At 46.6% G+C, this 25,155-nt stretch overlaps 1 protein-coding gene and 1 long non-coding RNA gene across 7 annotated transcripts in view; one reads left to right on the top strand and one right to left on the bottom strand.

Moving 5' to 3' along the window:
- The window catches only part of CMTM8 (CKLF like MARVEL transmembrane domain containing 8), an 82,150-nt gene extending 78,629 nt beyond the window's left edge, over positions 1 to 3,521 (bottom strand). For both annotated transcript variants that reach the window (XM_053669233.1, XM_037148215.2), the window contains exon 1: positions 2,973 to 3,521. In XM_053669233.1, coding sequence (XP_053525208.1) covers positions 2,973 to 3,119 — 147 coding nt within the window. In that variant the 5' untranslated portion in view covers positions 3,120 to 3,521. The remainder of the gene's footprint in view (positions 1 to 2,972) is intronic.
- The window catches only part of LOC119051547 (uncharacterized), a 34,690-nt gene continuing 13,007 nt past the window's right edge, over positions 3,473 to 25,155 (top strand). For 4 of the 5 annotated variants that reach the window (XR_008392332.1, XR_005082939.2, XR_008392333.1 and 1 more), the window contains exons 1-4: positions 3,473 to 3,938; positions 10,179 to 10,345; positions 14,093 to 14,286; positions 19,634 to 19,724. This is a non-coding gene — a long non-coding RNA (uncharacterized LOC119051547). The remainder of the gene's footprint in view (positions 3,939 to 10,178; positions 10,346 to 14,092; positions 14,287 to 19,633; positions 19,725 to 25,155) is intronic. The other variant, XR_008392331.1, reaches the window with a different exon arrangement.

Raw genomic sequence — 25,155 nt, 5'->3', positions numbered from 1 at the left:
GGCAGAGGGGACTGCCATTGCTCCCTCTCTGACCCCGCCCCCACATACAGCATCACAAACCAGCGACCTGGGTGGCTCTGCACTGGTGAACACTTAAGGCTCCACTCCTCATACGTAACAGGCACAAACAGATAAAAACATGGCTCAAGAACAACTCAGAGCCCCAGAGCCGATAAATCTAAGTGATGAAGAAATAGCCAAACTTTCAGATGCACAGTTCAAAACACTGGTGATCAGGATCCTCACAGAACTGGTTGATTTCAGTCACAAATTAGAGGAACATATGAAGGCTAAACTAATTGAATGAATGGTAATGCACAGGAAACCAATAGTAATGGAAAGGAGACTGGGACTCAAATCAAGGGAGTAAACCAGAAGGAAGGAAAAAATGACCAAACAGAAAAGAATGAAGAAACAAGAATTCAAAAAAATGAGGAGAGGCTTAGGAACCTCCAGGACATCTTTAAATGTTCCAACATCAGAATTATAGGGGTCCAGAAGGGGAAGAGGAACAGCCACGAGTGGAAAAGGAGAATTTCCCCAATCTGGCAAAGGAAATAGACTTCCAGGAAATACAGGAAGCTCAGAGAGTCCCAAAGAACTTGGACCCAAGAAGGAACACACCAAGGCACATCATCATTATATTAGCCAAGATTAAAATGAAGGAGAGAATCCTAGAAGCAGCAAGAGATAAGGGGACAGTCACCTACAAAGGAGTTCCCATCAGACTGTCAGCAGATTTCTCAAAAGAGACCTTACAGGCAAGAAGGGGCTGGAAAGAGGTATTCCAAGTCATGAAAACCAAATACCTACAACCAAGATTGCTCTATCCAGCAAAGTTTTCATTTAGAATGGAAGGAGAGATAAAGTGGTTCTCAGATAAGATCAAATTCAAGGAGTTCATCATCACCAAGCCCTTATTATATGAAATGTTAAAGGGACTTATCTAAGAAAAAGAAGTTAAAAACATGAACAGTGAAAGGACAGCAAACTCACAGCTATCAACAACCACACACACCTAAAACAAAAGCAAATTAAGAGGACAGCTAGATCAGGAGTGAACCATAGAAATGAAGATCACGTGGAGGATTAGCAACAGGGGAGTGGGAGAAGGAGAAGGGGGGAGAAGGTACAGAAAATAAGTAGCACAGATGGTAGATAGAAAATAGATAGGGGGAGGGTAAGAATAATAGGGGAAATACAGAATCTAAAGAACTTGAGACACGTGTTCATGAACTAAAGGGGGGAATAGTGGGGGAGAGGTGTGCAGGGTGGAGGGGAATGGAGGGAGGGAATAGAACAAATGTAATGGTATAATCAATATAAATAAATAAATAAATAAATACTCATTTAGAGCAATAAAAAGAGTCATTTTTCTTACACGTTTTTCTGCCTTTTCAAAAAAAAAAAATGTACTGAACTCTGAAAGGATGCATGCCAATATACCAACAGTGGTTATTTCTAGTAATGGGATTGTGGGCCATTTATAATTCTTCCCTTCACTTTTCTATTTTCTGAAATAGTGTGGAACATACTGACTGTCAGTCAGCAAACGAGAGGCACTTTCCTTCTTGCCTGGTAGAAACCGGCCCCAGGGCAGAAGCCCCATCTGGGTCACTTTAGCTTCTGTTTGCTCCCACAGAGCGGGGGAGCCTGCCAACTCCTCCATGCACAGAGCAAATATTTGCTGAATTCCTATAAGCCAGCCCCTGCAAGGTGATTCCAATCCCTTAGCCTTTTATTGGGTTTTCTGAAGTCCTTCAAAACCAGCTGAGGGGAGGGGGGGGAGTGGTAAACCAACACTTGTCAAACCTGAAGCGCACTGGAACTACCTGGGATTGATTCAGTGGGTCTGGGGTGGGGTCTGAGACAATGGAGGCGCAAGTAAGCTATTCGACGTACACAGGTTTTGCTGAAGGCGTCTCACAGTCTTCAGTCACTTCTGCACCCCCATGGCTCTCATTTTCTACCCCCATATAGACTAGCTTTTCCCTCCACAAACGTTTAAAGGAAAGTGTGCGGTGAATGGAGGTCCTGGCCCCAGTTAGACAGCTGGGCGCGACCCCCATTAGCAGCTAAGAGCAGGCCCCTGACCACAATCAGCCTGGGGCCTGACTTCCAGCTCCTCCACCTCCAGGTGGGACTCACTTCCCCTTTCTGTGCCTCAGTTTACTCACATGTGAAATGGGATAATAATTGAAACCACCTTCACAGGACAGGGTGGTCGTGTGGATCACATGAGGGCAGAAGTACCTAAGGAGACCCTAGCACATGCTGAAGGCTCAATAAATGGTGGCGGCCAGCACGAGCAGTTAACAGGGCTCCGGTCCTTCTTCTGCCACGAAGGGCTGGCTGGAACTTCCTAGGAAATCACTTGACCTCTCCGCCGCCATGTCCTCCTATGAAGAGGACAATGCATGTGCCGGCCTCCTCCCCAGGGACGTTCTAGGCCCTGGTTTAAACCAGGATGCGCCACAACACCAAGCAGGAGACCCTTTGGTCCTCGGGGTTTGAGGCCCTCAGATTTTATTCGGTGAACATTTCTTGACTCACGTCAGTTTTATTACCAGGGAGATAATTAGGAAAAGGAAAGAATCCTCTCCTGTCCACTGATCTTTGCAAAGCTGTGCTTTAGGGAGGAGACCATCCACGTGGAGATCAGGTAACAGCAACACTAGGTGTTCGTGACACTTATTAACATAAACTCCTTGCCTGCTCCCAAGATACGCCACGACCGCGGACAGGGCCCAGCAAGTTGGGTTGCTCCCCCATCAGACATACTGAGGGTCACGAGCCTCTTCCCTAAGGTACCTGGGCCTGGTTTTGAGAGGTGGTCTCTGAGTTTGGCCCTTTGGGAAGAAGGCGAGGCTGAGCGAAAAGGGTTCCTTCGAAGCCCGTCTGCGGACTTGGGCGGGCTCCCAGCCCCGGAGCGCGCGCGGGTCCCCCCCGCCTCCCCGCCCCCAGGCACTCACGATCTCCGCCACGATGAGGAGCCCGGGCACGGTGCGGAGGAATTCCCGGTCGTAGGCGAAGCTGCTGCTGGTGGTGGAGAAGTTCTCCGCGAAAGAGCTGGCGGTGGTGGTGACGGTGTGCGGGCGGGCACGCTGCGGGTCCTCCATCGTCGCGCCTTGGCCGGGCTGGCCCCTCCTCTGGGACCCCCTACGCGTCGGAGGCTGGACGCGCGGCCCGGAGCCCCGGGACCCGGGCGAGGGGGAGGGGAGCGCGGCTGGCACGGGGAGCGAGGCGCGCGGGGGGTGCCAGCAGCGGCCGGTCCAGCGGCGGCGCGTGTCCTGCGAGTGCGTGGCGCCCCCGCTCCTCGGCGTGCGGGCTCTCAGGCGGCGATGGGGCCCGAGACCCGGAGACCGAGCCGGAGGAGGCCGCCGGGCGGCCGAGGCGGGCGGCGGTGGCCGGGAGGAGGGGAGGGGGCGTGGAGAGGGGCGGGCGCGAGGCGCGCTGCGGAGGGACCGCCCCGCCCAGGCACCGCCGCCGGCCGCCTCTTCACCTGTTGCGGGGGACCTGGCGGCCGAGGGGGCGCGGAGTCTCGCCCGGAGTCGCTGGGCTGCTGCGCGGAGGAGGAGGGGGCGCGGGGTGCGCGCTGCCTGCGGCCCCCTGCCGGGCCCCGGCCTCCGACAGGCCCCGCCTCCCTCGGGCGGGCAGCCACCGCTGACCTGTCTCCTCGCACCTGACCGCGGCGTAGGCTGCAGGGCCCCGCGGGGACACCGGGGCCTCCGCGAATGCGCTCCCCGAGCGGCTGGGGGGTGGGGTGGCGACTCGTAGGCGAGAAAGAGCGGCGGGAACTCTGACCCGGCCGGACCTTAGACCCGCGATCGACGCGAGGCCGCCAGGACCGCCCTGGAGACGGCCCGAGGTTCTCCCCCACCCGCCGCGGCCGCCACTACAGCCCGGCGTTATTTCCTGCCCCTCCTGTCGGGAACAATGTGAGGAACCAACTTAATCTCTGGGCTTGGAGGGCGAGACGCCTGCAGGCGCTCGCAGTGGCTCCGTGGCGAGGATCCGTGGAGCCGAGGTGCCGGCCCCTGGCCCGGAGATGGGGTGGGGGTGGGGTGGAGGGGCAGCGTTTGGGTCCCTGGTCCAGGTGGAGCGGTGTGACTCTGTGCAGTCACCCTTGGAAGGAAGCGTTTGGAAAACAGCTGGAGAGTGTGCGTGTGCAAAGTGAAGTTTGCCACACACGGGCTGTGCTTTTCGTAGTCAGTATGAGAATTTGCGCCTCTGCACGCCAAAACGCAAAGGGCCAAGGCGTTTCACCTGAACCAATCAAGCAGCGTCTGTCCTCCTCACAGACAGACTGCTGCGGGTGAATGCACTGCAGTCGGGGGTTCAGGAAGCACTTAGTGGCTCTGCGGTGGGGACCCTGGAGCCGAGGTGGCAGCTCTTGACCTGAAGCTAACGGAGTCCTATTTAGTAAGAACCTTGTTTTGGGGTCAAGTTCCACCTGAGCCCCTTTACCGGGGCACTGACTTTTCTCAGCTGTGCGACCTTGAGCACGTGGTTCCACCCCCCACCCCCACCCCGCTTCCGGGCCTCACTGGTACCATCCCTAAAATACAGGCTTTGATAGGTGGACGGCTCACCAAAAAGAGCAGGTTCTGGGTGGTTCTGGGTGGAAATGATCGTTGGTCACACACACTGAGAATTGCTTTGCGGTCGCAGTGAAGGCGTTCCTTCTGCTCTGTTCCAAGAGACGTTAAAAAAGAGGTCAGAAGGGACAGTTCACCCACGAGGGCCTATCAGCTGAACTGAGAAGAAAGCAACAACTACCATCTAATAAAACAAGGACTCGGTTTCTTTTAAGTCTGGGCGGAGCCCAGACGACCTCAGGGGTAAAAGTTAAGGCTTCAAAAGCGTTACAAATATAAAGATTTGGGAAAATTCTGTCCTTGAGCATTTTCTAAGCACCTTGCGCTAGTGGACGAATACAACCAAGAACAGCACTCTCTCCTGGAGGAGTGGTTCTCAAAGTGTGGTCCCTAGGAAGTTTTCAGAAGTGCAAGTTCTGGAGCCCCACTTGTGATCCACTGAGTCAGAAACTCTGAGGGCAGAGCCCAGGAAGCTGTGTTTGAACGGGCCCTCGGAGAGACTGCTACATGCACAGTTTGAGAGGTGCTGGTTTAGAGAAACCAATAATGTAGCTGGGGAGATAAGAGGTACACATAGGAAATGGCTGGAGGAGTCTGTGGAATCATTCATGATATTTAGGGAATGCAGGAAGAGAGGAAGGAACTCTAGGCAACTCTATTTCTGTAATACAAAGGACAGTTCCTTCTCAAAAAAACCCTTGCAGCCAGATGGATTTTAAAATTCAGATTTCTTTTAGAAAGGTAAAATGTGTATATACCATGCACTACATAACACCCTTGGTAAAGTCTGGAGTGGCCCTTTCATTAAATATACTGATTTTCTGCAATGAAAATAGATGAATGATGCTTAAGTGTGTGAGCGACCTGTTGCAACGTAATAAGTGCTCAAACATCAGTGGTGTAAAGTGACAACCATCTTATCTGTTCGTGAGTCTGTGGCTCAGGAATTTGGGCAGGGTTTGGCTGGCAGGTCTCCTGCTCCACGTGGTGTTGGTTGTAGTCATTCACTCAGCTTCTTTCAAATGGGCAGGCCAGGAAAATTCAAAAGGGTTTCCCCGCGAATTCTGATCACTCAGTGTGGCATGTCCGTGCTCCTCCCCTTGGCCTTTCTCCACCCACGAAGCTTGGGCTTCCTCACAGCAGGGTGGGTTTACTGTAGTTGTACTTCCACATGGTAACTGGCTCCCAAGAGGGAACCTTCCAAGAGGGGCAGAATCTGCAGCCCTCCTAAGATCCAGTCTGGAAAGATACACACCATCATTTCTGCCACATTCTGTTGGTCAAAGCCAGGGACAAGGGCAGCCTAGGTTCCAACAGGAGGAGTAGGAACTACCACCGGATGGGAGGAGCAGAAAAGAATCGTGGCCACCTTTTAATTCGTGAAGTGGGCTAAATAAAGAAAACAAACAGCTTCGTATCTGTTTAAGTCAGGGTTTTCTGCCAAATAAATTGTCTGCAAACTGGAGAGGATACTCTTGGCTTTCAGCTTTTCAGATTTCAGAATGACAGGGAAGCTGCGGTACACTGGTTGTTGACAAGGTGTCTGCTCCTTTCCAACTACTGCCTAAATTCAGGTGCTCTCCTTCCGCCTGCAACATTCAGTGTCCATTCCTTCGACGACATATTTATCCAATCTACCCGCCATGTTCCTGCAAGAATTATTGTCCTGAAGCCCTGGGCTCAAATCTGGCCTAACATCCCACTCCACACGGTGTCCAAGCGTCTATGAAGTGGTTGAGTCTCCTCCCAGCCCTTTACTCCTCTGGTCTAGAATGGGTAAAGGCCCGCCCCAAATATATCGTCATGTGTCTCTGTGGATACAACCACTTTACAACCAACTTTTCTCAATCTAGAAAGCCTCCTACCTTCACCCACAGCTCAAATTTGCCCCCTTCAAGGCCCATTTCAAAAGCCATTTTTTTCTGTAATTCCCCCTGGGTTTCCATAAAGCTCGTTCTTTTCTTCAGATTCGTTAATTTCATGTGCCTCTCCTCACTATTTCTTGGGAAACTCTTGTTCTTTGAACCCCACCATCAGGGGGTGCTGAGACCCAAGCTTCATTGTTAAATGCAGAAAAATATCAAGGGAAGAAAAGGCAGACCCTGGTCTCCCATAAAAGATGTCATGCAGAACAGAGCGTTGAGCTGAAACTTGTGGGAAATACTTAACCTGTGAAGATGGACGAGGAGTCGGGCAGGTGGGACAGCACCACACCTTCCAGGAACAGCCCAGGTGACACCATAAGTGCCAGGATGAGCAGGTCCTGTGCACATGGGTACAGATGAGTCAGATCTGTTTGCGTGGAATGAGGGTGACGAGTGGTGTGAAGGCTTGAGGGTTTATACAGAGCCTGGAAGATGGTTTCCACAAGGCCATAGCACCCATTAAGCAGAAGTCACGACAAATAGCATTCTCTGGGGCTTGTGGAACCCGGTTTGTTTCAGTGGGGGTCCAGGGCTCATGAATAATTCAGTGAAACAAGTGGACACCTGGGAAATTCCACCTGCTCTCTAAAAAAGAGAAGATTAAGGGACATTCTCATTCATGAAGTACTGGCCATAGGTTAGCCTATGACCAACCAGTTCTCTTTATTATAATTCTAATTTAAAATGAGTTATGGTTGTTTCAGGCAAGAATCGTCAGTGGATGTTAGAATTAGTGGGTGAAAGCATGGTGAGGAAAGGGGTGTTTTATCTCAAAGTATTTCCCCAGAAAACACTGTTTTCCCTTCCTGATTCATAAGTAACTTCTCAGTGGAGAAACTCATGAGCCACCAGCAGACACCCAAGTTAATAACAGGTACCTCCTGCTACGATACATTGAGAAAGGTACAGCATCACTTCAGTGCTGTTTGTACCAAAATGAATAACCTGAATCTAGTCAAGAGGAAAGAACAGACAGACCAAAATTAAGGGACATTTTATTAAGAGCTGTTAAAGAGAAACAACAGACCCAAAATGGAATCGCTCTTGCTAAGCCCCACCAAGACTTAATTCCTAACTTAAGTGCATTTAAGAGTCTCTCCCCAGAGTGGAATTTTAAACCAATCAGTCTGGAATTTCCAGGTCAGCACTGGAGAGATAATCTGCCTGATAACACCTCCTGCCTTCTCTTAAAGGAAGGTGGCTGTGCCCAAAAGAGTACGGCTGTACCGTACTCTTTTACCTTTCTCGTCCCACTCTCTTTTTGCCTAGAAGAACCTTCCCTTGTGTGCACCTCCTCTAAGCGCCCTTGTAGTTGCGAGATGAGAATGCTGCCCAACTCATTAATCACTTCCTAAACCCAATTAGATCTCCAAATGTACTAAGTTGAATTTTTCTTTTTCAATATTATTTTGTTCTAGTTTGGGGTGTAGCATAGTGGTTAGACAGTCCTGTGCTGCACAATGTGTCTCCCCCAATATTTCCTGTATCCACCTGGCACCACACACAGTCATTACAGTATTATTGACTATCTCCCCTATGCTGTACATCCTTGTGACTATTTTGTAACTACCAATTTGTACTTCTTAATCCCTTCACCTTTTACATCCAATCTCCCAACCCCCCTACTTTTTTTTTTGGCAATCATCAGTCTGTTCTCTGTGTCTGTGAGCCTATTTCAATTTTGTTCTTTAGATTCACATATAAGCAAAATCATATGGTATTTGTCTTCCTCTGATGGACTTATTTCACTTAGCATAGCGCCTCTATAGCATAGCACCCCCTCAGTCCATCCATGCTGTTGCAAATAGTAAGATTTCATTTTTTATGGCCAAGTAATATTCCATTGTATATATGTACCACAACTTTTACCCACTCATCTATTTTACTTATTTATTTATTTACTTTTTAGAGTGAGGGGGTGGTAGGGAGGGAGAAAGAGAGAGAGAAACATTAGTCAGTTGCCTCTTTCATGTGCCCCAACCTGAAACCCAGGCATATGCCCTGACCGAAAGTTGAACCTGGGAATCTTTGCTTTGTGGGATGATACCCATCTAACTGAGCCACACTGGCCTATTGATGGACACTTGGGTCGCCTTCACATCCTGGCCATTGTAAATAATGCTGCAATGAACACAGGGAAGCATATATTCTTTTGAACTAGTGTTTTGGGCCTCTTGAGTCTAGATATACACCTAGAAGTGGAATCACTGAACCACAAGACAGTTTCACTTTTAATTTCCTGAGGACCCTCCATACTGTTTTCCATGGTGGCTGCACAGTCTGTTACTCGGTCGAATTTTGTTCTTTAGCAGAGTCAAGGTCACAAAAGAGAAAGAAACATTTGAGGAACTGTTCACACTGAGAGACACGAAGGAGACCTGACAGTTAAATGCAATGTGAAATCCTAGATCGGATCCTGGTTCAGAAAAAGAACAATAGTGAGTAACTGGTGAAATCTGAATGAATTTTGTAGATTAGGTAACAGCGTTATATCTATGCCAACTCTATGATTTCAGTCCTCATACTCTTATTATGAAAAATATTATTTAACATTTGGGGAATCTGGTGAAAGTTTGCTGGAAAATCTTTATTTATTTATTTGCAACATTTTTGTCACTCTGGAATTATTTCAAAACATTAAGAAGATAGTCCTGACCAACGGTGAGGCTCAGTGGGTTGAGCATTGTCCCACAAAGGGAAAGGTCGCCGGTTTGATTCCTGGTCAGGAATCAAAGGTTGTGAGTTCAGTCCCTGGTTGGGGCACGCAGGAGAGGCAACCAATAGATGCTTCTCTCCCTCTCTCTCTCTCCCTCCTTTCCCCTCTCTCTAAAATTAATAAAATATTCTTTAAAAGCTAAGGAAATACAAGTAATTATTTGTGACTGATTAAAAATAAAGGTCTCAAATTCTAATCGCAGTTCAGAATCTCTAGGCCCTTTTGATTTTGTGGTTTATGCTCCCCCAAATGTCCCGCCACCCCTCCTCCTATTATTAATGTGTCCTGCAGAGAAAGCAGAGGCTTGGCAGGGAAGTAAGGGTGTTCTCTCCACTCCAGGGCCGGAAGCTACCAGTCAGTCTGGTCTGTCTTCAGTTTGGAAATAGGTGGAGATGGGCCCACATTCATCCATCAGTGTCACCTCTGGGTTTGGGCTCCGGGAGACTCTGTCAATGTGGCCAGAGGTCCTAAATCCTCCTGGTTTAGGCCAATAAAGTAAGGCAAGTAAGGGGATCAGGTCAGGTTTGTTTCAGAATGGCTTCTTCGGTCTGGTTCTTCTGAACCAGACATGCATGTGCTTAAACATTACTTCATAGAAAGGTCTGAACTCACATAAAAGAGTACATTTACTCCCGTTTTTTTCTGAAATATATGACCTCTTAGATAGTACTTTCATTTGCTGCTTTAGTTTGAGAGAGAAGGACCAGAAATATTTCACTTTCCTTTTACTATAAATCAACACCTGAGAATCTGGGAATGTTATGAAATCAGCCCCAATCAGTCAATTCAGTTGTGGAGGGTGTAACAGGGAGTGGTGGAGTCTGTGGCAAACAAGAGCACTAATGCTCTAAAGGGGCAGGCTGGCTTCTGCATCACCTGGTTGGTACTATGTAAGAATCAACTAATGTCCATTCTTTTAAAACACTGTGCCACCTTCAGGGGCTGAACAAGACATATCCGAGAATCACTGGTTGGCACCCTCAGAGTCAGGTGAAGGGAAAGGCCCTCTTCTCCCTCTCAGACTCCCCCCATGGAGGCCCCCCAGCTGCCTGCGTGGAGAGGTGACTCCAAGAGCAGCGGAGCTGGAGGATACACCAGGGAGAGTGGTGAGTAAAATGCGAAATAAATGAGATGGTACTGAGGGCAGAAGAGGGCTTTCTGAAGCCAAGAATGGTGAAGGCTGAGAAAATACAGAATCAGCTTATTTAGATTTAGGGCTTCTTGGAAGATAAATAATAATCATAACAACTAAGTAGTACTTTATTATTGGCCTATTTCGTGTCAAGCACTGCCTTGATTATAAATAATTCCATTAAGTCACTGTTTTTTAAAAAATAATCTCAGGGATCTCAGTGAGAGAGATTGACTCCTCAAAGTTCTTAGCTGTGTTCATTGGCTCAGGAAACATTTAATACCCGCAGTGGGCCATGCATTACGTCAGGGCACAGCTCACTGAGATACCATCCCTTCCCTCAATGATGACGTCATCAATAGTGTGGGTGTGAGGGCAGCAGATCAATGATGGGCGGGATCCCCGCCAGGCCAGGAATGGTACCCATACAGCAGGGAGTGTGGTACCCATAGGTGCCAGGCCAAGGATGGTACTTATGCAGCAGGGAAATTGCCCAGGGACAATTTCCACTAGCAGAAGACATTTGAAGTGTTTTCAAGGGCCATTCAAGGTTAACTAAGCAAAGAAGTAGAGGATGAAATTTCAGGAGGAGGGACACAGCTCTCCTCTACATCAGGAACCACTGGACTGGTGTGTTTGCTGAGAGATGTGGCTCCAGGGAATTCCAGCCTTCCTTGCCTTCCAGCGAGGAAAACAATGGGCCCACACCACTGCTTCTCCACTTGGCTAATAAACGTGTATTACCCTGTGCTTGACAAAGGGGCGGATAGGGAGGAGTTTCATCCATGAGCATTTATGAAGCTTGAGGTTACACCACACGTCCCCCATCTGAGACCTGGGGAGGAACAGGTGTGTGTCTCTGTGTGTGTTTACATGTGCATTTTCTCGAGAGTGAATAAAGTCAAGGTCAGGGACACAAAGCTCTCTTGGTTTTACACATTTTACTTTTTTCAGCAATTACTTTTACAAGCCAGTGGAAAATGAAATTAATAATGTATATGATATTCTACAAAACCAAAGTCAGGAAGAGGACTGGGAGATGGGGGAGGCACCCATGAACTTTCTCCCATAGGGGGCCTTAGAGGACCCCCACGCCAGGTTGCAGAGTGGAAAAAACCAGGTTAGTTGAGGGGCAGGCATGTTTTCCTGCACCCAGTCTTGCTGGGACCCTCTTATCACATTCAAACAAGGAAGCAGTTGAGATAAATTACAAGCAGACAGAAACCCATGAATGGGCTGTATCTGAGGATGAGGCCCAAGTGACAAGGTTACTGGTTTCAGAGAGAACATCCACAGTTTGTGGGAGTGGCCCCAGCAGTTGCACAGAGGAGCCAGAAATCGGAAATGGGAAATCAGGAGGCTCCCCTGCTAAAAATACCTCATGCTTGTTAATGGTACCTTGTTGAGGTCGTGAGCCAAAATGACAGGCTTCATTTGCAGGATTGAAAACATTCTAGGCTCTCATAACAATTTGAAACAGAGGTGAACTTGAAGGCCCCCATGCCAACTTTTGTTAATTAGGCACCCACTTGTGAATTCCTCTGCCCAAGGTACTGGATGAGCTTCCAAGTACCTTCCAAGGCTGACTGCACCCAATAAAGTGCCAAGAATTTCCCCAAATGAGATCAGAAGCACACACAGAAAAATAGGCAGCAGAGACGAAAAGCAGAGTGGTAATACCCGTCATGTGTCTTACCAGAAGATTCTCCAAGAGGAACATATTAAGTAAAATTTAAGGAGTGGATATTTGCTTGCCAGGTACTTTTGCTTTAGAAAGAATCCACTGAAGGGATTGTTTACAGATGAATTTGATTGAGGAGAGATGGTGGAGCTGAGAAATTTAAAGGTGATCAGGATCTTTATCCAAAGAGTCATCTCCAAGAAATGCCAATAAAACACCAAATTTGTGCAAAAGGATACATTTCAGTATGCATTCTTGAAGAGTTGCTGGCCAACAATCTAAAGGTAAAAATACAATATGGCTTGCTTAAGAAATTCTATTGCCTGATTATTTATAAGGCCAAAAATTCATCACCACATTTACTTGTTTTTTAATTCCCCTGTTCGGCTCCCCTTGGCTCAAAGGTAAGTAACTGGGCCTTTGGCTGCAGCATATGTTTGCTCTGAGTGTCTGGGGTGGGCTCTGAGCCTGCGTAGCCCAGCCTCCTTTGCATAAGCTGAAGATATATTAGCATCTGGTTTGGTGTTCGATGACAGATGTCACTCCAGGTCCTATCCCTTCCCTGGATATGGTGAATCCAGAAAAGCCAGTTGGATCTCCTGGCACCCTCAAGAGGTGGAGGCTGATGGAGAAGGAGCAGGTGCACTGCCTTAATGTGACCTATGCTTCTCAGAGCCAGGAATCCTGGCGCCATGCCTGTGAGAGGCTCATGGGTAGTGTCATAAATTTGAGAGAATTGTGTCACTGCCAGCAGGGATGGAATTCACCACAGACACCTAGCCTGGCAGGTGAAAAGCACTCAACAGGACCTGGGGAGAGATAGGGATAAGAAGAAATGGTACTTTTCATAAAACTGGAGTATCATGGACCTGGAAACAGGTTGCATGGACAATCAGGACAGAGCATGGCTCAGAGCCTCACACATCATTGTTTTTATCACTGTCTCCATCTTGAGGAATGGATGGCACACACTCCATCACACAAGGACCTTACATGGGTTTCTTTAGACCCAACTCGAGATTGAAATCCTCTCCAACAGTCTTTCTAGTTTATTTTAGCAGGTCTTACCTGACAGAGACTTGATTTTGAATATCCCCTGCCCCTCCTTCCTTTAACACTTGAACTCTAAACTTTTAGGTGGACACATCTGGTTAAGGATTTTCCCAGCCTCTCTCACAGTTAAGTGGGGCCATTCGGTTAAACTAATAAAAATAATATCTTTCACACGTATGTGCCAGGTAACTATTCTAAGTGCTTTGGGCATATTAATCCATTTAATTTTCACAGTCACTTCAGGAAGTATTAAGAAACAGAGGGCCCTGGCTGGCGTAGCTCAGTGGATTGAGTGCGGGCCTGCGAACCAGAGTATCGCGGTTCGATTGCCAGTCAGGGCACATGCCTGGGTTGCAGGTCAGTTCCCAGCAGGGGACTCACGAGAGGCAACCACACATTGATGTTTCTCTCCCACTCTTTCTCCTTCCCCTCCCCTCTCTCTAAAAATAAATAAATAAAATATTTTTTTAAAAAACCTATTATTAAAAAAAAAAAAGAAAGAAAGAAACAGAGGCACAGCCCTGGCTGGGGAGCTCAAGTGCTTGGAGCGTCACCCCGTACACCTAAAGGTTGTGGGTTCGGTCCCTGGTTGGGCTGCTCATGAGAGGCAACTGATGGATGTTTCTACCTTTTTGCTGGTCTTGCCTTCAGTTTGCAAACTCAGCCTCTGTGGAGTGAAGTTCCATAAACCAGGCATGCCTGCTTTCAGTGCCTTCACACATTATCTCATTCACTTCCCACAGAAGTTCTGCAAATGGGCATTATTAGCTAGTGTCTGCAATGAGGAATCTGAGGCTCTGAGTGGTTCAGTAACTTGCCTGAGATCCCACAGTTAGCTTTGGTGGACTCGAAGGCCTCTCTTTCACTATGCTACTGTGACTCGTGTATAAGAGGCACTTCTGCATCTGTATCATGATTCATAACCCTTTTACAGTGCACTCCTCAAAGCGATTTGATCATATTGGTGATCTTGGTTCCATTCTGTAGATGGGAAAACAAGCGATTCAACTCCAGATTCAGCAGAGAGCCCAGGTTTAAAAACCACAGCAGCAGAAATTCAAGGCTGGTGATTTCTCTACAAACAAGAACCAATTTGAGAACTCAGAAGTCTTCGTTCTTGAATTTGTGAAGTGTCTTTTCATTTTCATGAGTCCAATGGTAGAGGGTGGCCGTGGAGGCAGGTCAGTTGCTGGTGACATAGGAGTGCTGTGTCTAACCTAAATTTTAGAGGTTCTTCCTAAAAGGTTTGACTGTATTCAAGGTTTATGGGACAAAGGCAATGGTCAGTCACCAAGGCTCTCCCTCATTCCGCCCATGTATAGCCTCAAGATGGGAGACCTGGGAGCCCCAAGCCCCAGGTACTACGGTGCCTCTCTTCCTTCCTGCAGGAGACCGACTTTCTCTGTTCCTGGTCTATCTGGGGGAAATGCTGGCCAAAATCCCCCACTACTTATCTCCTGGGTAACAAGGGCAGTCAGACTGAGATGGGACTTGCATTTATCACCCAAATTCCTGGGCAGGGGGCCCAATAGTGTAGCTTAAGCCCATTGCCTGCCCATTCCCCCCACCGACAGTGCCAGGTGCACTACAACCATGTGGAATTGGGGAGGGTCACTCCCATAGCAGCAGCAGGGGTCAGATGACCTCATCATACAGGGGTCCTCAACCCTGGCTGCCCATTAAGATCACTTGGGGAACTTAAAAAACTACCCAAGTCCCAGCTCCATCCCTGAAGACTATGAGTTCGTTGGTCTGGAGGGGATGGAATCCTGGCATCAGTGTTCTGGGGAAAGTTCCCAGGTGATTTTTTGTAAGGCTTTTTGGAATGTATCTCAGCAAAGGAGCCTTTCAAAACTAGGGGAGTAAGTGCTAAAAATCCCATCTCTATTAGGATGGTGAATTCCAGGAAAGTAGTTAACTTATCTGTGCTGTTTGATGCAGGCTTAGGGATGGCAAACAAGCTCCAGGCCAGAACGCAGCCCCAACGGTTCCTTCCACCTGTATCTCTGCAAGAATTTATTCTGAAACTATGTGCCCGTCACTCTCTATCCCTTCTCTGTCCAGAGCCGCACCCCTAGGTATCAGCCTGCAGCTCTCTCTCAGCGCTGCCTTTTGAAGGCGGGGGAAGGTGGAATAAATATTAGGTCTCCTGATCTTCACCCCGGTGTTCGCAGCACAGAATGCCGTTTTTTTCTTCATTCGATGTCTCAACCCAGAGAAATTTTCCATTTTGCTTAAGATCTCACCCTTCTGGACTGATCAGAGCAGCTGAACTGAAAAGTGTTCCAGAGCCCATCAAGTAGGCTCGTGTTTTCTTTCAGCCAGATAGTATCAGAGCGAAATCTTTGAAAGCCACTGCGGAACAATTGTCCTTTTATACAAAGCAAGCTTCAGTGGGGGAGGGGACCCCTTTGCTTTATTATCCTTCCAATTAGCCTCACGGGCAAGGATCTCTGCTCTCCCCGCAAAACCCCTCATCACCCCAGTCCGGGCCTTTTCATGGTCACCTGCCAATCTCCCTGACTCCATCCTTCTTGGGAAGGAGTCAGGTTACCTAAAATGGGTTGAGGCAGATGTTGAAACTCAAAACCAGAGAACTGAAATCTGTGGGAGGTAGGCAGTCTCCAGCAATCAGCGACTGGTGAAATATGGCAGAGCAGAGATAGGAAACTGGATGAACCAGGAGCTTCGTCATCTCTCCAAATTCGGCTTAGGTGGGCGACCCAGTGAAACTATGAAACTATGCCACGGTTCCTTAGATCTTCCCAAACCAGGGCTTGAAGTTCAAGGATGAATTCATGTGACGGGATGGGTGTGCTGGACCTCAAGGCTGCCTCCCCCACATCTATCACACCCCTGCATCACTGTAGGGTGCCGATGGAGGGAGAGTGAGTTTGACTCCACCCCCAGCCCCGTCCTGCCTCCCTTTGCCGTCTGATTGGTTTGAAGGGAAGCGGGACTGAGGACCAGATCTATGTACATGTGGGAGGAAGACTGAGCTGAAAGACAGATGCAGCCCTCAAGGAAGGCTCTGAGGGGTCAGTGTATATGCACCCCAGCTTCTGGACCCCCGGGGTGGGAGATTTCTGAGGCACGTGTACCACACCATTTCTCAGAGCTTCCCTCAGGGACCCAGGGACCCAGGGACCCAGAGTCTGGAACTTTATTTATTAGCTGCCTTCGCTCTCCTTCATCACTTCCCAATCCTCATCTTCCCTTCAGATCCCAGGATGAACTGCTTATGCTAAAGCCTTGCCTCAGGTCTGCTTCTAGCGGAATTTAAACTAAGATGGTTTTGTTGAAGTCAGATTTTTAACCAAATGTGTAGCTTTCTCTTCGTAGATGCCCTGGTGCTTGTTGGCCCTCTGCCTGGGTGGCCCTTTCTCTCTGGTCTCTGCTGGACAACCCTCTTCATGCTTCGAGATCCAGTTCAGACCTGTCCTTCTGTGTGAGCTCTTCCTGGTCTCACCTAGGAAGTTAATCATGGCCTCTCTCCTGCCATCACCATCCCACGTACAACATTCCGTTTTGGGGACGGCCTGGCAGTCTCTTGTCTGCACTGCGTGTCTTTGGGTCAGGCACATCTATTCCCCAAGGAGCTAGCCCTGAACTTGACGCACAGCTGGCACTCCGTAAATACTGGTCGAGCCAATGTATGATCCATCTCACTAGTGACAGAGTCTAACCAGAGTCTAACTAGAGATAGACACCCAGTTCCCCAGAAGTTGAAGGTTACAGTTCCTGGTTTAAATAACTGTCACTCTAAAGCAGAGGTTCTTAACCTGCATGGATGCTGGGGACCTGGGAACCCCCCAAAATTGTCTGCAAAACTGTTCGTGTCTGGGCATTTATCTGAGGAGATGATCTTTGCTGTCATCAGATTTTTAAGAGTCTGCAACTCAATTCATTCAATGTTTGATAATTATCATGGGCCAATTACACGAACCCCGAGCTAGGTGTGAGAACAAAGCAGTAAACAAAACAGACAAAATCTCTGCCCTCAGACAACGTCCATACCAGAGGAGAAGACAGGAAACAGATTGAAAATGGGGATAAGGGCCACATAAAAAGATAAAGGAGAAGAAGGGGAGAAGGTGGGTGCTGGTTATCCAGGGTAACCAGGAAGGCCTCTCAAGAATAGTGGCATCTGTCCCAAAGACCCAAGGGGAACAGTGGAGCTCGTTTCCATGGGAAGGTCTGGGAGAGAACCTTCTAGGCAGAGGGGACAGTGAGAGCAGGGACTCAAGGAGCAGCATCGCTGGGCCAGAAGGGGTGCTGCTGTGTTTGAAGGGGAGTGAACGGGAGGGAGCACAGTGGGGGTTAGGTCAGAGAGATTTGGGGACAGATCCTGCAGGGTCTTCTACATTGTGAAGGACCTTGAAATTTCTTCCGAGTGGGGGAAGGAAGCCATTGGAGGCTGTCAAGCAGGGGAGGGGCACATTCAGACAGGTTTTATAAGGGTCGCTTGTGACTGTGAGGAGGTGAGACAGCGGGCAGACAGCTGAGGAGATCACTGCAGAAATCCAGATAAGCAGAAACCGTGGCTTGGTCCTGCTGGTCGAAGGGGAGATGGTGGGAAGTGGTTGGAGCACAGGAGGATTTTCAAAATAGAGCCAATGGGATTTTCCAAGGGATTGGCTGGAGCTGGCAATGACTGAGAGGAAGGATGGAACTGCCATTAACTGAGATGGGAAGTCAGCCTGTGGGAGGGCAGAAAAGGGGACTTCACTTACCAGGGTGACATCGCACCTGGTGACAGTTAACCTCTTGCTCTCTCCAGCTGCTTCCTGTCCTTCCTGACACACAGAGAGGCATAAATAACAAATAAACCAGCAAGAGGTATAAATAACAAATAAACAAGAAAGGTCTATGTCTCCAAGATCTTTCTGAGGCTGAAGACACAGTGAGGACTGCCAGAGTGTAGCCCTAGAAACTTGGGGGAAGCATTGGTTTGTATAATTAACAATCTTGGAACAAGCCTGACCCAGACAAAGGCGTGAGGGAGGCATCTCAGCGAATCTGCAGCATGCCACCATCTTTTACCCAAGCTTTTTCTCACCGTCTAGAGGCAGCCTAAGACAGCAGAAGGAGCAAAGCTTGCCTGCTCGAAAAGACCTGGGTTATAGCCCCAGTTGTTAGCTAGGCAGTGCCAGTGAAGTTATTTAACGTCTCCCCTGGTTTCCTAATCTGGCAACCATAGTGGCTGCCATAAGGATTACATGAAACAAAGGCATGTGCTCTAGTTACTACCGCTGCGTAACAAACTGCCTCAATGGTTAGTCACTTAAGACAACCGCCATTTTATTATATCTCACAGATTCTATGCGTCAGGAATTTGAGCAAGGCTTGGCTGGGTGATGTTTTTGATCTGTGTGGTGTCCGTTGTGGTCTGGTTGTTGGAGTGGTGGGTGGACTGGTCTGGAGCATCCAAGATGGCGTCACTCTTGTCTGGCATCTTGGCTGGGGCTGAATCTGTCTTCCACTGTGGTGGTGGTTTTAAAACGCAGCTGCAAATTCTTTGATACTCCTCCCATCAAGGTGTCAGACCTGTGTTCCTTCTTGTACGCCTCACTTCTGAATGGGGGTGGGAGTGACATTATGTGACTTCTCAAGCTGGGTCACAAAAGGCTACGCAGCTTCTGCCTTAGTTCTTGGAATACTCTTTTGAAGCCCTGAACTGCCCAATTCCATTTCTCCCTCCTTCTCACCATGTCCCAGGTAGCAATATATGTGCATTAGTCAGGGACCCTGCTGGAAATGGGTGGTCCACTCAGGTGGGGTAATTTCAAAAGAGTTTTGGAAGTTGTGAGAAAGGCAGGAAAGGTGCGGTACCCCAAGGTTCCTACCAGGTGGGGGTTTTACTGCTCCCAGGCCTGGAGGGAGGTGGTGGTGATGGCGGCGGGAGGGGCTGTCTTCCAAAAGCCGAAGCAGCCAGTCTGTGTCAACCGTGCAAGGAGGACGATGGGAGAACAAACGCCCTGACTGTATCTCCTCCACACCTGCCTTCCCTCTCTGCTGAGGCTCCGAATCAGCTACGGAGGGCAGCCTGGACCAAAGCAGGATGCGAAAGGGTGGAGAGGAGATTACAGGAGCAAACGAAGTCATCCAGCCCAGAGTCATTCCGATTTCATTTCAGTGGGAACACCGTAAAGGCCCAAGAAAGATTCAGTAACTTTCCCAAGGACACAAGGAAATGAATGGCACTCCCAGGAGCGGTGGCTCTGTCATTCCCTTTACACATGGTTTTGCTTCCAAATTCCTGGATGTTATCGGAGCAAGATTTTTCTATTTTTATTCTTTGGTTGTGGTGAAAGCAGAGGGATGCAACCTAAGTATGTCTGAATCTTCTATTAAACCATATTCATGTCAAGTAGCCACATTGGGAGAAGAGGCCTCTCAGACTGGGGCTGGGGCTGGGCTGACGGCAGGGGATGGTGAGGGGAGCCAGTGATTACAGTGACTCCTCTGAGCTCTGGAAACGACGGCCTTCTAAATGAAACCATGTCCAACTTTTTTTTCCTTTTTCAGATTGGTTTCCCGTGTAACTTCAGCTTTCTTTTCTCTTATGTTTCAACCACATCTGGCTTCTAAGAAAGACCAAGCCGAGATGTGTTTGCTAGTGAGTAGTCAATATTTGTAATATTTCAGGATTCTACACCATGAGCAAATGCAAGAGGCTTGGGCCGACTTCAGGCATGAACTGAAGCGGGCCTGCTTTACAAACTGCTGGTCACGTGATCTCTCTAATCCTTGTTCTGGAGGCAGTAGTGTAGCCCGAACCACAGAGTCTGAAGCTAGAATAACTGTCTTTGAAAACCAGCTCTGCCATTTCTAGCTGTGTGATCATTGGCAACTGACTTAACCACTCCCTGCCTTAGATTTTTCATCTGTAAACCAGGGATCTTTATAAGAGCACCCGCCTTCTAGTGCCATTGTCAGAATTACATTAATCAATACTGTAAGGCACTGACAACAGCTACTACCTGCTGGCAAATGACAATAACGATTGGCAATTACAATCTCATCATGACAGTGTAAGTTTCAAAGGTGGTTCTACATGTAAAGTGCTCAGCATAGTTCCTGACCATGGGAATGTTGGGTATCACTTCCACCCTTTGGTGCAACAAGTATTTAGTGTTCAGCTACTGTGTGCTAAGCCCTGGTCTGGGCATGGGAGGGAATAGCAGTGAAGAAAATAGACTGAAATCCCGCCCTTTTGGAGCTTACACTCCCACGCTATTAGCAGACATCAGGGGTAGACTTACATGAAGACCATGGAGCTTAGGCTATCAGCTCCTCGGTGGCAGAGGTCCCTCCATAGGCTCCATGTGGGCCCCTAACCAATGTCTTTGCATTTCTTGTCTAATTTTGTACTCATAATTGTACATTCTCTTTCTTCAGTGGGTCCTCAAACCTGCAAAAGCTCCTGACCCCACAAAACCTGGGTCTGCCTCCATGTTCATTACTAGTGCTGATCATGGTTATTTGGGTAACAATAGCATTCTCATTTGCCAGGAAATGAGGCGATGCTTCAAGTGACTTTCAAGGGCTTGCCTTATGTTAGGGATCGCTTCCACCCTGTGCTCATTTGTGCAACAAGCAGTACAGGAATCTTTATGCTTTCAAGTTTCCCACAGCAGGCCAACCCTGGTGGACTCACAGGCTGGCGACAGAGCCTCGGGTACCCAAATCGGGGTCACCTTCCTCCTCTGTCACCTTTCTTGGTTTTTCCCCTTGTTGTGTTTGGAGCTAGGATGTGAACTCTCCTGGGGGGGGGGTTCCAAACTAGAAGGTGGGTGTTTACTCTGCCCCACAGCAGCCTGGATCAAGCACCTGGTCAGGGATACTGCACATCTGTCAAAACGTCATGAGATGTGTGTCCAGGTATTTTTTCACAATGCACTTACTGTTTAGGCACCAACACACATGCAAATACCATTTTTGACCTGCCTGACCGAGTGGCCTGTTTAGATGACAAACAAGACTTTGCCCCGTCTGCACACAGAGTAGGGACTGCCCACCTTCCCCGCGCAGCTGACTTGGGAAAACAAACACATTTGTTGAGACGCACATTAGAGATGTATGCAGAAAGTTTAGTTCACAGGGTTCTCAGTCCCTTTGGGGAAGAAAAAAAACTTAGGTTTTTGGATTGAAAACATCTAAGCAAGTACATTTTAAGTAGTCAGTATTTTGTGCTAGCTTTTGCCATTCGGAAAAAAAAAAAGTGTAACATTGAATTGCCTGTCATAGACATCTTTGGGGAAAATTACATGTAAATTAATTTACTCCTTAAGCCAGACAAGCATATATAATTATCTGCTGTAGCTAAGATTGCAGTTTTAAAGAGTGCTGGGAATAGCACTGGGTGAAAAAGGAAAGATTTGGATGGGGGCTTTCAAATAATTACTCCATTAGAGCTGGTTTATTAACTTTTGGTATTAGATGAATACATTTATGGCCTACTTATTCAAGGAATAAATTATCTTTAACCTTCTCCATGTACCCAAATGCTCACCCAACTTTCAAAAATGATACTGGGCAACTTTGCTTTTAAAAGTGCCTTTCATACCATGGTTGTTTGAATAAAGGTTCTTTACAAGTTAAATAACTTAATTGCACATGATGTTTCAGAACACAGCTTTAGAGTACCAGGGGACCGGAAATGGATGGTAATTTTTATTTCAGTTGTTTTATTTTTGCAGCCAGTTCTTCCCTTTTTGTTCCCATAACATGTTGCATAAACTTTCCTTAGAACCAGGAGCAATCTAATTGTACATGCCATGTTTGGGTGTCATATTAATAGCATCGCCTTTGACTCTCCAAACTGTCCCACCTTGAGGATAAGTTACCCAGTCGCCCTAATTATAGTGCAGGTCACAGTGGGCTTTGGTGTCTCCCCCTGGAGACTCTGGGTTCCTTGGGGAGGGAGCCCTGTCTTTTTCCCTTTTGTCCTTGTGTCCTCAAGTGCCTAGAATAGGATCTGACACATGATAGCTACTCAGGTGTTGACTGAAGATTAACAGCCGGTCAGTCATCAAAGGACTGATAATTCAAATTGAGATGTATCGATTAACTGTAGTCTTAATAATCTCATCTATTTACTGAATTGGGCTTGAGTCCAATTAGCTAATCAGCAATTGACTATTAGTGTGGTAGAAAAAGAAAAAGTGAAGGATACAATTGCAAGATACCGGGCAGAGGAAGGTGAACTTGACCAAAAACTAGGGACTGTTCCAAATATAGAAATGACCCAAGAGACTTTTTATGCAATAGGATTTGCTAGTGCAAAACCACAGTGTGGGAAATGCAAAGTACCCTGCAGTCAAAAATTATAAAAAATGTTTCAATGTTTACAGTAATATCATGTGCTGGATTGATACAATTATTTATAGTATATGACTTGCCTATAGCTGTAGAATGATATATTTTGATCTCAAAAACATAAAAATGGTACTTGATAGAATGAATGATAATAACTATCTGGTCTCTTATGAAAAGATCCAGAACCCTTGGGGAACTGCATGCTGAGATTCAGTTTTAATATCATGTAGCTTACTTTTCTTTAGCAGAATAGTAGAAATAGTAACTTACATGCATACATCTATTCTCATGTTGAAATTATTCCCACTATGAGGGCTTTTGGAGGCAGGCTAGGTCATGAGGGTGGAACCCTCATGAACAGGATTAGTGGCTTTACAAGAAGAAGAGGTCAGAAAGCTAACTTGCTTTCTTTCTGCCACATGAGGATACAAGCCAGAGAATGGTTCTCACCAGAACCCAGAACTGGCATCCTGATCTCAGATTTCCAGCTTCCGGAATTGTGATAAATAAATCTCTGTGTTTTATCAGCTGCTTAATCAATGGTATTTTGTCATAGCAGCCTAAACTAAGACAAGTCAAAAAGAAGTTGCAACAATAGTGCAGAGAGGTTCCATGTACCCTCCACTCAGCTTCCCCTGTTGGTTACATCTGGACAGAAAACTTTCCAAACAAGGAAATTGACAAGATCATCTCTTTTTGAAATACCAAGTATGGGGGGAATATCCTGATAGAAATATGACAAGAGGCCCCTTGGATTTTTCATACCCAAATAAAATTATTCTACAAAGTATCTATGTAGTAGCCGGACCAATGAACAACTTCTCTTATGTTACCTGATATCAAGTCACCAACCTGGACAGATGTCAAAATCCAGAAGCCTCACAGACCAATTAATGGACTATATATTGGTTTAAATCTGTGCCATCCTCCTTTAAATAAGAGTAACAAATTTAGAATTTAGAGTAACAAATGATATTGATGGACCAAACAAATTTATACTTATTGGTAATGAGACTGAGAATAAATTTTTCTTTAAAGTACTATTTAAATGCATGATGTAAACTTTGGAGCATTGCTTCAAAGAGCAATCAGCAGCATCTATAAACAGTAACAGAATTACGGCCCCTCTATTTTAGCTGTAATATAAATGCCTGCCTCCAGGGCTACACAGGAGTTCCTCAAAAGCACTGTATTTTAATTTATTTTGGAAACACCTTCGTTTGGTACAACACTTTCTTCACTCTTGAAGGAGTATTAAGCAACATCCAAGAAAACCAATAATAGGGACAGGCAAGTATTCCCACCATGCACTTTGTGGTCATTAAGCAGGTGGCTTGGGGCTTGGAAAACATGATGACTATATATATATATATATTCTTAATAATTTTAAAAGATTTTTCTTTATTTTATTTATCTTTAGAGGGGAAGGGAAAGAGAGAGGGAGAGAAACATCAATGTATGGTTGCCTTTCATGCATCCCCTGCTGGGAACTGGCCTGCAGGGAACCGGCCTGCAACCCCAGTATGTGCCCTGATTGGGAATCACAGGCCCGTGCTCAATCCACTGAGCTACACCAGCCAGGGTTATGACAATATATTTTTATAGGTCAGAACTACTGAACAGAGGAGGAAATAGCAGGTCAAAGAAATCTTGGAGATAAAACACAAATTTATTTATTCAAGAAAGACACTGAAGTTCACCTGGTGGGTAGGTGCAGGCCTGGGCACTGGGTACCCAGTGCTGGGTTAAGCGTTTTTTCCACATCTTGATATCTCCAAGAGGTAGCTAGTGGGGTCTTAAAACCACTGTTGGCCAAATGGCAATTGTGATGTACTTGTCACTGCCTACACATTTGTGACTTTAGCTATAATTCCTGGTTGTAAAACCAGTTAACTGCCAAGCTGCAATGTTTTGGCCAAGAAATATTTTAAGAAGAATTTAAAGAAGGAATAAGAGTCCTAGTTGTTGTTTGAAATCTTTCATTGGCACTTAGGTAAGATCCAGAAGTACCAACATTCAAACTTGCAAAAAGGGTATCAGGGCATTGGAGAAAACCCTGGAGACAATAGTGGAGTACTCTCTTAAGAGGCCCTGAATATGAGACATTCTTGATGTCTCAGAGGACAAGTAATATGGAAAAATATTTACATAAAGATTCTGGATTAAAAAGTGACTCAGAAAAATAAGACTATGGATGTGAATTTTATTACATTCACATCCATATTGTGAGGATACACACACAATACATGTATGATACATACTATCTACACATATTTAAAATGTGCTATGTATACATTAACAGATGTATTTTCCTTTCATATATATGCAAGGATATATAATAATCCATGTCTAAATAAATTTATAAAACAGACCCAAACAATCTAATAGGGAAAGGAAAATTTTCAACAAATGGTACTAAAATAATGGATATCGATAAGAAAAAAAAAGTATTTTGACCCTTACTTCACACCATATATAAAAATTACCATATTTTTTGGACCATAAGACACACCTATGTTTTAGAGGAAAATAGGGGAAAAATTGAAGCAAAAATATGGTAAAATGTTTAATAACATAAATAACATAATGTTTTACCAGTGTAAATGTAAACAGAACACAACAGCAGCATTAATAACCATTATTCCTCCCAAATTTGGGGTTGGGGGTGAATGCATCTTATAGTCTAAAAATTTGAATCCTTGAAGTGGTGGATATATAAAGGCATACAA

This window comes from Artibeus jamaicensis, unplaced genomic scaffold (genome assembly GCF_021234435.1).
Source record: "Artibeus jamaicensis isolate MK-2021 breed Jamaican fruit bat unplaced genomic scaffold, CSHL_Jam_final contig_519, whole genome shotgun sequence".
Classification (NCBI taxonomy): Eukaryota; Metazoa; Chordata; class Mammalia; order Chiroptera; family Phyllostomidae; genus Artibeus; species Artibeus jamaicensis.
Note: the sequence above shows the minus strand (reverse complement) of the source record. Positions and strands in the feature narration are given on the sequence as shown.